At 41.2% G+C, this 14,389-nt stretch overlaps 1 protein-coding gene and 1 pseudogene across 2 annotated transcripts; both read right to left on the bottom strand.

Annotated features, from left to right (window-relative positions):
* Positions 1-346: 346 nt before the first annotated feature.
* LOC117457254 (NEDD4-binding protein 2-like 2) lies at positions 347-3,368 on the bottom strand (annotated as a pseudogene).
* Positions 3,369-10,467: 7,099 nt separating this feature from the next.
* Positions 10,468-13,494, bottom strand: LOC117457243 (NEDD4-binding protein 2-like 2). Of its 2 annotated transcripts, none has more exons than XM_034097201.1 (6): positions 13,433-13,494; positions 12,116-13,164; positions 11,653-11,777; positions 11,270-11,358; positions 11,107-11,183; positions 10,468-11,010 (listed from the first exon to the last, which is right to left on the bottom strand). In XM_034097201.1, the coding sequence occupies exons 1-6, from the start codon at positions 13,454-13,456 to the stop codon at positions 10,851-10,853; spliced, it is 1,524 nt and encodes a 507-aa protein (XP_033953092.1). In that variant the 5' UTR covers positions 13,457-13,494; the 3' UTR covers positions 10,468-10,850. The 2 variants fall into 2 exon arrangements, with proteins under 2 accessions (XP_033953092.1, XP_033953093.1); XM_034097202.1 differs by having other exon boundaries at positions 13,393-13,487.
* Between the last annotated feature and the right edge of the window lie 895 nt (positions 13,495-14,389).

The raw sequence follows: 14,389 nt of genomic DNA on the forward strand, positions 1-14,389 counted from the left end.
GCTGCTCTAACGCCAGAGAGAATGCAAAGAGACTATGTGATTTCCGGTGAGACACAATAATGACTGCCATCAGGCACAAAGACCTCTCCACACTCACTGGATATTCTGCTGTTTATCAGGGCCTTTTCTGTGATAAGGTCTCCATGCCGTTTCTCCTGCAGTCATTTACAGTTTTATACGGTTACATTGAAAGATATTCACCGTATTTGTCTCTAACCAACGACCTATATTAAATGTGAAGATATTTGGCTCATTCTGGGAGACAATAGAAAATGGGCTTTTGGGGCGCCATTCACGCATTGATAACAGCTCGTTGCCCTTAATGAAAAAGGTGACTTAAAACTCATTTACCAGAAAATAACAGTTGTTTATTAAGGACATTTTGCCACATTATTTTCCTCTTTTATAGCAGTTTCAAGGAATCAGAAGTCAACAGAAACTTAACAACCAACTGGTAACCAATTAAGAACAGAGGAAAACAACAGGGAGGCAGCAAGAACGGCCTTTCCATGTTGAATATTGTACTGAAAAACCAGCCATCAAATACAAAATGCAAAAATAATGCACATTTCCTTTCAAAGATGGTTCATGTAAAAAGTAATTTTTCTTTACATGTATTTAGAATATACAAAAATATAGATTCAAAAAAGGAATTTAACAATATTCACACCATTAAAAAAGTTTGGTCTTCAAGTAAAAACATTTGGCTGGTTTAGCTCTTGTGAAAAACTAATGGAAGTCTCTGGTTCTCATCCCGTGTGGCTGCTCTGGTCGGCGGTTCACGTGAGGTGGCTCTTGTGAATTCATCACAATGTCTACAGATACGGGAAATGAAAAACGATCCATCATCCGTGCGATCTTCTCCATTGCTACACCGTGCGTGTTCCTCCTGGAGGGAGGAGAAAAGTCTTGTAATTTGTGTTTCTATACATTTTTAGAGTCTGCAATGGTATGCAAATATAATATGATAATTAGAACTCGTACTTCTCCAGCTCAAAAGGATCAAACTTCCAGCTGGTGTCAGGTTCACAAAAGTCCACTTTGTATCCTCTGCTTCCAGAGCCTGTTGAAAAAATGTGGACTTTTAATTAGGATCGATGAAGTGACCATAACAAAACTCTCGTTTATATTTTTTATTCCTATACCACCATTTTTACATACGGCTTCATTTCCCAAGCTTGGGCGTTGTATTATCGATGATGATGGGGAGATCGGCCATCATGCATAGCATCCTGAGCTGAAAGAGATATGTAAATAAAAGAATGTGACAACAAAAGAAGATTTAAAGTATTTCTCTCAAGGAAATTGAAATCTCATCAAATCATAAATGATCTGCCATCTATTCAAGATAACGTGTTACTACTTCCGCGATTCCTACACTTTGTAAGCAGAGGACCAACACTGGCTCTTAAAACAAGTACCCAATATAACTAAACACTGCATATGTGTCTGAAAACACTCTCACACAGCAAAGACTGTCCTGATTGAAGTTTGACAGAAAAGCCTTTGTGATGACGCAATGAGATTTTACACAAAACATACTTCTGTTGTGGTTCCAGTCATGTGCTTCCCCAAGAAGACATGCTTCATAGTGTAACCCTCTCTGTGAGCAAAGAAGTCGTCTGTGCTCAGTATCAGCCCACTGGGACCAGTGGAGAGCAGCTGTCTGTGAGAAAGATGGGACACATGTACAATGAAAGTAATACATCCAGTCTTAGGAAATTAGGATTTCAACTCTTTTAACAAACACTTTTCATATCAATGTATCTGTAGATTATTTTTGATGTATTCGTGTAAAATGTAAAAAGTCCAGGGTAGTGTTTAAATATCTTATTTTGTCACCACAAAAATATTTGGTTTAATGATTTTTTTAAAAGAAACATACAAACAATAAATTGACAACCACAAATTGTTGATTACTTTTCCCTTGAGCGACTTATTGATTAGGCGACTAATCATTGCAGCTCTACTCAAATCCACTAATTGTCTAGACTTAATGTCGTACCTGGCAAGTGTTGATTTCCCAGATCCTGGTAATCCCCTCATCAAGATCAGCACCAAGGGAGGAGGGAGTGTGTCCCTGTTGTCAGGGGGGTCGGCAGTGACTCGCCCATGGTTCATGTTCTGAATCAAATCTCTGGTGACTGCCATCATCTTCACCAACTGACGCAATTCTTCTTTTCGTTCTCTGGACCATCCACCATTTACATTATCAGAGTGTACATCAAGTTTTAAACCCTGTTCATCCCTGTCAAAGTGGTGTAGAGAATCTCCATAAAAGCCCTGAGAGGGGTGACTGCTTACGTTGGCAGGTGCTGAGCTGGAAAATGTTGGAACATGGGACTCATCTTCAGGCTGGTTCGTCGTTCCAGAACCTCGCCAGCTTTGATCCATGTGTGGCGGTGGGTTTTGTGGATTTGGGAATGCAGATGGAGGTGGTGGGGCGATGGAATGGAGGTCTGTGAATGCCTGGGTTTGTTGGTCTGTTCGGTGTTTGAGGATAACGCCATTGATTTTGAGAAGGAGCCGGTGGCCTTGGCCTTCTGGGATATGGCTCATTTTGATACCAGTGTGACCAGGGTGGCTGTTTCTGCCCACTGCTTCTGTGGCAGCCATCTGTTTCTGCATATCTGCTTGTATAAAGTACATTTTCCTCACGTGTATCCTGAGTCCCTCTGCTGGTAGATGTTGTTTGAGTAATTGTTGTTTGAGTAATGGGTGTTTGAGAATGCTGTTTCCCTGGATTATTATTAGCACCATCAGGTGTATCGATCTTCTCAAGCTCTTTGTAAAACTCACTCAGTGTGTCTTCAATGCCAGACTTGACTTTGGTTGGTTTTGGTGGAGGAAATGCTGGACCAATAAAGGTGGTGCTAGTGGTCCCTACCTTCTTTAACGCACGCTCCCTCACACTTTCTCTCGACTGTTGGAGTGATTGCTCACAGATTTGGAGTTTTTGTCAGCAGAGACATCTTTAACTGTTCTTCCACGCTGACCCACACAATGTTTTTTTACGTCATGAAAGATCCTACAGGAGGATCCAGTATGAGACATCTGCATGGTAACAGATTAAAACACAGGCGACACATTACACATAATATTAAAACCTTAAATGTGTTGTTTTCATTATTATAGCATTAGATAGTACACTTGGGCTAAACCCGAAACTAATCCACCCGTTAGTTTTACTCACGAACTAGTTAAGACGGTGAAACATTTAAACACAACTCTGTGGCCTTAAATTATTTAAACATAGTTAATGTTACTATTCGTTTTACTCACCATTTACATTCAAGATGCATTAATAACGTAAAAAACCAACCTTCAAAAAAGAACAGCTTGCATGTGTTGCCTTGTGTTTACGGAAGTGGCGTCACTCTTCTTCTCTCCTCTCTAATGGACTTGGAACAGCGCCGCCAGCTGGACTGGAGTGTGATATACAGTCACTGAGGGCCCTTCTCACTTCCCTTATTTTTTATTTCCTCGCTCCTCGGTCTCACCGGAAGTTGATTTGTCTGCGCCATCCTGAGTAGCGTCCCAATAGACACAATAGAAATAAAATAATTGAGAGAAGAAAAAGAGATATGTAATCTATCAAAACCCAGTTAGATTAACATTCATTGGATTGCACAGTTTGTTTGTTTGTTTGTTTGTTTGTGTGGATATGTAAACACAATAACATTTGAATAGCACTTAATGACTGATTGAATGGAAATGACAATAAATGAAAATGTAAAAAGCGATAATGAAAATGTTTCCAATAAATGAATAAAATGATTTTTGACCACTTGTTGTTCAGATATATCACATATTTGTAACTAAATGATACATGAATTTAAACAAAACACAGTAGGTATAAACTGAGGAGTGACACTCGTGAGTTTCATGTATTTTCGTCACTCTGCTGGGAAACTGCTCTCATGTCAAGAAGCATCAGATCAGTGCATGCACTGCATCGTCCAATCAGTGAGCGATACACAGAGGGGCGGGGCGAGTATCTGAGGATTTCATCGGAGGATGGTCTGGTGGTTCCTTGGTTATCGCTCCTCCATTATCGCTCCTCGCTCCTCCGGCAGATATAAGAGCCATGATTACAGAAATGATTTGTTTGCAACTAATGGTTTTATTTTTGAAATTAAATTTATTTTGCTTGACTCAGTTTTTTCTCCTTAGTTTTGCTTGATTCTGAGAAAGTGTTGCTTTATCTTTTTGAAACAAAACTAATCCCATACCCCTGAGGCCTGTACAATGAAGCCGGATTTTCGCTGAGCAAGCTAACTTCCACAGTGGCAAAGCCCCGGGGGTGGATGAGATCCGCCCGGAAATGCTGAAGGCTCTGGGTGTTGAGGGACTGTCATGGTTGACACGTCTCATCAACGTTGCGTGGAAGTCGGAAACGGTACCGAAGGAGTGGCAGACCGGGGTGGTGGTCCCCCTTTTTAAAAAGGGGGATCAGAGGGTGTGTGCCAATTACAGAGGCATCACACTACTCAGCCTCCCCGGGAAAGTTTACTCCAAGGTACTCGAAAGGAGGGTCAGGCCGATTGTCGAACCTCAGATTGAGGAGGAACAATGCGGATTCCGTCCTGGTCGTGGAACGACGGATCAGCTTTTTACCCTCGCAAGGATCCTGGAGGGGCCTGGGAGTACGCTTATCCGGTCTACATGTGTTTTGTAGACTTGGAGAAGGCGTATGACCGGGTTCCCAGGGTTACTGTGGGAGGTGCTGCGGGAGTATGGGGTGAGGGGGTCTCTACTCATGACCGATGGGTCATGACCGAAAGAACGAGATCGCGGATACAAGCGGCCGAGATGGGTTTCCTCCGCCGGGTGGCTGGTGTCTCCCTTAGAGATAAGGTGAGAAGTTCGGTCATCAGGGAGGGACTCGGAGTTGAGCCGCTCCTCCTTCGCGTCGAAAGAAGCCAGTTGAGGTGGTTCGGGCACCTAGTTAGGATGCCACCTGGGCGCCTCCCTAGGGAGGTGTTCCAGGCACGTCCAGCTGGGAAGAGACCAAGGGGTAGACCTAGGACCAGGTGGAGGGATTATATCTCTTCGCTGGCCTGGGAGCGCCTTGGGATCCCCCAGTCAGAGCTGGTTGATGTCGCCAGGGAAAAGAAAGTTTGGGGCTCTCTGCTGGAACTGCTACCCCCGCGACCCGACCACGGATAAGCGGGAGAAGATGGATGGATGGAAGCTAACTTCAGGGAAAACTGGGTTTCCGGTCCTACGACACTGGTTCTCTTCTTACCAGCCTAGATCTCCATGGTAACTTGTGCTGAACGGCTAACCTGCTCCGGAGCAGGTTAGGTTCCAGGATAAGAGATCAACTCAGTGAAAGCACTGCCTGCTGACCAATCAGAGCTCCGTGTGCAGAGTTTAAGGCTATCAAGTCATATTACAGGATAAAGGAAATAATCGTAGGCCTACGATAATGTTTAAACCTTAGATTGTACAGTCATACAAGAAAATCATAATTCCCATGTAGTTTGTTCCAATGAGAGCCTTGTTTTTACACCAGGGGAAACAACTGAAAAGAGCCTTACCTAATTTCATCAGTTTAATTTTGGGGCTAGCATAAATCTTACATAGGCCTACATTGACAGAATAGAATACATGGTGTCAAGTATACCTACTATAGTCATGAAAGGTAGACAAATCATAACATTACATTCTTAACCCTTGTGTGGTGTTCATATTTTTGTTATACAGGCCCTCTGAGTAGAGAATCTTTTGGCCATCTTGATCAGTTGTGATAAGGACCCAAACTGGCTAAGCTTTATGTATTGTGCCCCGCCCTATACAGTCTATGGTCCCGCCCCAAATTTGCAGCTGGGATATAATGTGAAAATAATGCGGGAATGTGAGAGCAGACAGGTGTCGGTGCTTGAATGTATCAATGTTGCAACCTTGTGCGGGAATGGCAGGGGCAGATACACAAAAGTCACACACACACACACACACACACACACACACACACACACACACACACACACACCACACACACACACACACACACACACACACACACACACACACCACACACACACACACACACACACACACAAAGGCCCAGACAGGTGCACAGGATCCACACTTGTGGGGGGTTAATGGGTGGTCATTGAAAGTGTGTTCTGATATAGTTATAGAAAGAAAGAACTGAGGACAGTTTTTTGTAAACCATTCTGCATTGGGGGGTGGTAATTAGCACACATTTAGCATGTCGAATCCAGTTGGCGTTTGTCCTCTGCCCCCTCACTTCAGTGTCAGCTATGATGTCATCTGGCTTTTCAGCTCACTGAGATGGTTAATGAAAATGACTTAATTGTGGCTCATCCCTGCCATTTAGGGAGCACACAGCACACCTCATCTGCCTCCTTATCATCATTTAGAGCACACACACTCTTGTTCTGCTGCTGCAATTACACACATTGACATTGGAAGTACACTGCACAAACACACTGTGGGACAATGATCAGGGTGAAATATTGAAAAGGAAACATGTGTCCCCTCAAGGTGAGGTTTAGAGGCCCATAAACAACAGTGACTTTGTGCCATCACTCACTTAAATCTATTAAATCATGGATTCACACAGAAGTCAGGCTCCATATTTCATCATGTTCTTGTATCAAGGACTCTCACCAGCCTCTAGCATGATTTGTGCTCTTTTATACAGCAGTAAATGTTCCCAAAAGGGGGCCAGTGTGCGAAATACGGGGGGGTCCGGGGGAGCTCGACTCCCCTGATTAACACCTGAGCCCCCCTGAAAGCCTCAACAGCTACATTTGAAGGGGGTCTCAAATTATAATATGTATTTGCCACTTGCAATGGTCACTAACATGTTTTAAGCTTACTATGTCCAGTATTTACAATTCAAACATGTATTCACAAATATCTTCTATTTTGGCTGGCAAAGCATTTCCTCTCATAGAATCGAAAACAGACGGCTCTTTAACGGTCGCGTATTCATTCATTCATATGAACGTCAGAATATAGCATTATTTGGCGGCACCCCTGAAGACGTCAGACGTTGCCCCGGTTGAGAAACGCTGCTATAGTATAGACTACTGATTGTCTTGGCTTGCATCCATAGAATATTGTATAGGAGGCCTACTGCATATTGAGAAATATTCGACCAGTATATTGCACAATAAACGGGAGATGGGGACCCCCCAATTATTGACGGGTATTTCGCACACTGCCAAAGCCATAACTCATCCCCACAGTTTGAAGGACTCTTTTAGCAAGAGTCTCTCTATCTGAGGAAATTAAAACATTGTGAATGCATGACATGAGAGAGAAACAAAGTTGATGGTCACAATTAGAGCTAGTGTTGACTAAAGCCATTGGTATAGTACAGGGGTTCTCACAAGTTTTGATGAGTGAGGGCCAATTAGGTACCCAATATTGGATTGAGGGCCGCCCAAGAAAAACGGAACACAAAAATAATTCCAAAACAAATCCTTTCTTTATTTTACTAACTAATTACCGCCAACTCGCTGAGATGCCGAGTTGCCATGCAACCAGTAGTCTAGCAAACTTTCCACAAGCTGTCATTCATAATTTAGGAATGACAACCCCAGAGGGCGCAGTTTTTACCATTCTTAAATTCCATTCTAATTCTTACTAGATACAACCATGGAGGATTAAAATATAACGCATGCATTTCAGCATGTCACATTAACTATCGCAGGCCGCCAGAAACATTTCCGAGGGCCGCCATTGGCCCGCGGGCCGCACTTTGAGAACCCCTGGTATAGTACATTCGGTTAATGTCTATTCATTGCATGCTCAGGTTTTTATATCCAATCTAAGCAAACCTTTTGCTTGAGTATTGTTAAAGTCACTCAAACAATCCAAAATGGTGGGTATCCATTATATTTAATGCATTTTTTGTGTAGAGATTACTATTGAATGTTTCTTATGTGTCAGCATGGGTACAATGCATGCCTTTTCCTGTTTCTGATATCCTGTTGTTACAAAACAGCAGGATGTTGCGTAATTGATACAAAAATACAGTTTGCAGTTGGCATTCCATTACTGGCAGTTTTGTCTCCATTAAAGAAAGGCTTTCTAGGGTGTTCTTTCCGCTTTAATGCCGATCTATGACAGCATGTTCGGAGAAGCTGGAGTTAGGAAGAACATCTTATACTTTCTAATAATAGAAAGATGAAAGCTTGTCTTATTAGTGCACTGATTGGAGTATGCAGATTCTTTTCATTATTGTCAACGTTGAAATATTTTCTTCATAAGGTCAAACTGTTGAAAAGAACTCGGTGTGACTCAGGTTATAAAACGGGATAATCTAGTTATGATGTGAACATGAGCTGTTCCTATCACCCTGTCAGTGTTTAAAGCTCCCGCTCATGTACAGACCCGGGCTTTATTAAGCTCTAAGATTTTTATCAGCTTCACGATTAAAAAGGTCAAAGCTTTCTTTCTTTTATATGGAAGACAGCTGAGCTAACACATTTCTTCTTGGTGACAATCTTATGTGTCCTTTTTTAATTTGCATATACATTATATTATTATTCATTAATACTTTAAAAGGATGCACAAATCAAATCCTCTGAATGTGGCACCTATTTTACACTTAGGAATGGAAAATATGTAAACAACATCATCTACCAAAGATATTACTGTGAAAATAACTTGGGGATTTTCCTTGGGAATATATAATATGTTGTCTTTTTATTGTTACTAACTTACTGATCGATCTCATTTTCAGTATACTTGCGCCTGACTATAAGCACCAGTGTCTAGAACCCTATAAAAGGAGATACATTAATTCACAATGACTCAAACTGACATTGGAGAGAGAGGCATTGCTATCCAACTGAACTGACAGATAGTAAACTCTTTTGAAAGCTTATTAAAAACGGGCTTTGCATTGGTTTTCGTTCTCAGGCTCTTTGTTATATCAGGGAGACCCAACTTACCAGCTGAGCCCGTACTCTGTCAGGCGCCACTTTATTTACCAAGATCTGATCAGCTTTAATTTACTAAATTGCATTTAATTTGAAAAAAACCTTGCGTCTGTATAATTTACCACACTATTGTTTTTGCAATTATATGCATTAAAAACCAAATGTAACCAACAATCAGTTACAAAAGATGACTGTTGAGGTATAAAATGTAGTATTTATGTACTTCCTTCTGCATTTGTACTTCCTGTCACGGTTCCCGTTGTACACAATGCATATTATGATAATATAATCCCAAATCATGTATACACTTTTTTTTTCTCCTCAAGACCAACATTATTCAGGCTATTTAAAAAAAACAAATCAACTACATCTTAGCTCCCACTAGACCTTGAATATACTGCAGAGAACACTGTGATTCACACTGTTTCCTGCTATAAGTTGGCTTGCACATTGGCAGTGGATTCTGTAAATCAAGGTCAGTGCTGTGTGAATAAACCTCCGGAGAAAAATCAGGAAGCTGCAGACAATGATTACTGCAGTCTGAGTCAACCTTCAAACACCAAGAGGCATGTTTACATTAACTGAATGTTACATTACATTTCCTTTTATTGTTATCTTAATCCTTCATAAACCTACGGCAAGCTTCTCAACAAATCAGAGCTTCTGGGTTAGTGAAACTCTTTTAAACCCGATTGGACAGTTTAACTGCAAAATGCACGCCTGCGAAGATGAAAGCGCTGCTGAAAAATGAGTGATGGCTGTTTCTGTTCAACAGGTGGTGTCAAAATGCATTAAAAAAACAATACAAGACAATGTAAAGGCAGTACGTTTCCCTATTACTGGTACAAAATGTAATAATGTTGCAGTGAGAAGACTAGAATATCCCAAAATATTCTTGTGCAGCCTGATGTCAGGGATCTTTTCCTTTGTGTTATTTTTAAACATGAAATAGTGGAGTTTGAATAATGCCAAGCAGAGAGCACTAAATTATCCAGATCTGTCAAATGAAGCTCCACATAAAAATATGAACTTCAACAGGGAGCATAACACACTGGTGACTAACATGGTGTTATTACCTTAAGAAAATAGAAATCATTGCAAAGATTTCAGCCAGCCACACATCAATTGTGTACAATTCCAACCAACTGCATCATATTTTCATGCTTGAATTGAGACTTTTGAATCAGCATCTCTGTATGCTGCTCTAACGCCAGAGAGAATGCAAAGAGACTATGTGATTTCCGGTGAGACACAATAATGACTGCCATCAGGCACAAAGACCTCTCCACACTCACTGGATATTCTGCTGTTTATCAGGGCCTTTTCTGTGATAAGGTCTCCATGCCGTTTCTCCTGCAGTCATTTACAGTTTTATACGGTTACATTGAAAGATATTCACCGTATTTGTCTCTAACCAACGACCTATATTAAATGTGAAGATATTTGGCTCATTCTGGGAGACAATAGAAAATGGGCTTTTGGGGCGCCATTCACGCATTGATAACAGCTCGTTGCCTTAATGAAAAAGGTGACTTAAAACTCATTTACCAGAAAATAACAGTTGTTTATTAAGGACATTTTGCCACATTATTTTCCTCTTTTATAGCAGTTTCAAGGAATCAGAAGTCAACAGAAACTTAACAACCAACTGGTAACCAATTAAGAACAGAGGAAAACAACAGGGAGGCAGCAAGAACGGCCTTTCCATGTTGAATATTGTACTGAAAAACCAGCCATCAAATACAAAATGCAAAAATAATGCACATTTCCTTTCAAAGATGGTTCATGTAAAAAGTAATTTTTCTTTACATGTATTTAGAATATACAAAAATATAGATTCAAAAAAGGAATTTAACAATATTCACACCATTAAAAAAGTTTGGTCTTCAAGTAAAAACATTTGGCTGGTTTAGCTCTTGTGAAAAACTAATGGAAGTCTCTGGTTCTCATCCCGTGTGGCTGCTCTGGTCGGCGGTTCACGTGAGGTGGCTCTTGTGAATTCATCACAATGTCTACAGATACGGGAAATGAAAAACGATCCATCATCCGTGCGATCTTCTCCATTGCTACACCGTGCGTGTTCCTCCTGGAGGGAGAGAAAAGTCTTGTAATTTGTGTTTCTATACATTTTTAGAAGTCTGCAATGGTATGCAAATATAATATGATAATTAAGAACTCGTACTTCTCCAGCTCAAAAGGATCAAACTTCCAGCTGGTGTCAGGTTCACAAAAGTCCACTTTGTATCCTCTGTCCAGAGCCTGTTGAAAAAATGTGGACTTTTAATTAGGATCGATGAAGTGACCATAACAAAACTCTCGTTTATATTTTTTATTCCTATACCCACCATTTTTACATACGGCTTCATTTCCCAAGCTTGGGCGTTTGTATTATCGATGATGATGGGAGATCGGCCATCATGCATAGCATCCTGAGCTGAAAGAGATATGTAAATAAAAGAATGTGACACAAAAGAAGATTTAAAGTATTTCTCTCAAGGAAATTGAAATCTCATCAAATCATAAATGATCTGCCATCTATTCAAGATAACGTGTTACTTCCGCGATTCCTACACTTTGTAAGCAGAGACAACACTGGCTTAAAACAAGGACCAATATAACTAAACTGCATATGTGTCTGAAAACACTCTCACACAGCAAAGACTGTCCTGATTGAAGTTTGACAGAAAAGCCTTTGTGATGACGCAATGAGATTTTACACAAAACATACTTCTGTTGTGGTTCCAGTCATGTGCTTCCCCAAGAAGACATGCTTCATAGTTGTACCCCTCTCTGTGAGCAAAGAAGTCGTCTGTGCTCAGTATCAGCCCACTGGGACCAGTGGAGAGCAGCTGTCTGTGAGAAAGATGGGACACATGTACAATGAAAGTAATACATCCAGTCTTAGAAATTAGGATTTCAACTCTTTTAACAAACACTTTTCATTATCAATGTATCTGTAGATTATTTTTGATGTATTGTGTAAAATGTAAAAAGTCCAGGGTAGTGTTTAAATATCTTATTTTGTCACCACAAAAATATTTGGTTTAATGATTTTTTTAAAAGAAACATACAAACAATAAATTGACAACCACAAATTGTTGATTACTTTTCCCTTGAGCGACTTATTGATTAGGCGACTAATCATTGCAGCTCTACTCAAATCCACTAATTGTCTAGACTTAATGTCGTACCTGGCAAGTGTTGATTTCCCAGATCCTGGTAATCCCCTCATCAAGATCAGCACCAAGGGAGGAGGGAGTGTGTCCCTGTTGTCAGGGGGTCGGCAGTGACTCGCCCATGGTTCATGTTCTGAATCAAATCTCTGGTGACTGCCATCATCTTCACCAAACTGACGCAATTCTTCTTTTCGTTCTCTGGACCATCCACCATTTACATTATCAGAGTGTACATCAAGTTTTAAACCCTGTTCATCCCTGTCAAAGTGGTGTAGAGAATCTCCATAAAAGCCCTGAGAGGGGTGACTGCTTACGTTGGCAGGTGCTGAGCTGGAAAATGTTGGAACATGGGACTCATCTTCAGGCTGGTTCGTCGTTCCAGAACCTCGCCAGCTTTGATCCATGTGTGGCGGTGGGTTTTGTGGATTTGGGAATGCAGATGGAGGTGGTGGGCGATGGAATGGAGGTCTGTGAATGCCTGGGTTTGTTGGTCTGTTCGGTGTTTGAGGATAACGCCATTGATTTTGAGAAGGAGCCGGTGGCCTTGGCCTTCTGGGATATGGCTCATTTTGATACCAGTGTGACCAGGGTGGCTGTTTCTGCCCACTGCTTCTGTGGCAGCCATCTGTTTCTGCATATCTGCTTGTATAAAGTACATTTTCCTCACGTGTATCCTGAGTCCCTCTGCTGGTAGATGTTGTTTGAGTAATTGTTGTTTGAGTAATGGGTGTTTGAGAATGCTGTTTCCCTGGATTATTATTAGCACCATCAGGTGTATCGATCTTCTCAAGCTCTTTGTAAAACTCACTCAGTGTGTCTTCAATGCCAGACTTGACTTTGGTTGGTTTTGGTGGAGGAAATGCTGGACCAATAAAGGTGGTGCTAGTGGTCCCTACCTTCTTTAACGCACGCTCCCTCACACTTTTCTCTCGACTGTTGGAGTGATTGCTCACAGATTTGGAGTTTTTGTCAGCAGAGACATCTTTAACTGTTCTTCCACGCTGACCCACACAATGTTTTTTTACGTCATGAAAGATCCTACAGGAGGATCCAGTATGAGACATCTGCATGGTAACAGATTAAAACACAGGCGACACATTACACATAATATTAAAACCTTAAATGTGTTGTTTTCATTATTATAGCATTAGATAGTACACTTGGGCTAAACCCGAAACTAATCCACCCGTTAGTTTTACTCACGAACTAGTTAAGACGGTGAAACATTTAAACACAACTCTGTGGCCTTAAATTATTTAAACATAGTTAATGTTACTATTCGTTTTACTCACCATTTACATTCAAGATGCATTAATAACGTAAAAAACCAACCTTCAAAAAAAGAACAGCTTGCATGTGTTGCCTTGTGTTTACGGAAGTGGCGTCACTCTTCTTCTCTCCTCTCTAATGGACTTGGAACAGCGCCGCCAGCTGGACTGGAGTGTGATATACAGTCACTGAGGGCCCTTCTCACTTCCCTTATTTTTTATTTCCTCGCTCCTCGGTCTCACCGGAAGTTGATTTGTCTGCGCCATCCTGAGTAGCGTCCCAATAGACACAATAGAAATAAAATAATTGAGAGAAGAAAAAGAGATATGTAATCTATCAAAACCCAGTTAGATTAACATTCATTGGATTGCACAGTTTGTTTGTTTGTTTGTTTGTTTGTTTGTGTGGATATGTAAACACAATAACATTTGAATAGCACTTAATGACTGATTGAATGGAAATGACAATAAATGAAAATGTAAAAAGCGATAATGAAAATGTTTCCAATAAATGAATAAAATGATTTTTGACCACTTTGTTGTTCAGATATATCACATATTTGTAACTAAATGATACATGAATTTAAACAAAACACAGTAGGTATAAACTGAGGAGTGACACTCGTGAGTTTCATGTATTTTCGTCACTCTGCTGGGAAACTGCTCTCATGTCAAGAAGCATCAGATCAGTGCATGCACTGCATCGTCCAATCAGTGAGCGATACACAGAGGGGCGGGGCGAGTATCTGAGGATTTCATCGGAGGATGGTCTGGTGGTTCCTTGGTTATCGCTCCTCCATTATCGCTCCTCGCTCCTCCGGCAGATATAAGAGCCATGGGACGGTACTCAAGATGGCGCAGACAAATCAACTTCCGGTGAGACTGAAGAGCGAGGAAATGAAAATAGTCGACCTGAGACGGGGCCCATGCACCTCTCCTCTCCATGCTTCCCTGGTGGGAGGGACTAGTCGCAGGGAAACGACGCAAGTGAGGGACGCAAGGAATCCATTTAACCGAAGTG

This window comes from Pseudochaenichthys georgianus, chromosome 13 (genome assembly GCF_902827115.2).
Source record: "Pseudochaenichthys georgianus chromosome 13, fPseGeo1.2, whole genome shotgun sequence".
NCBI lineage: Eukaryota > Metazoa > Chordata > Actinopteri > Perciformes > Channichthyidae > Pseudochaenichthys > Pseudochaenichthys georgianus.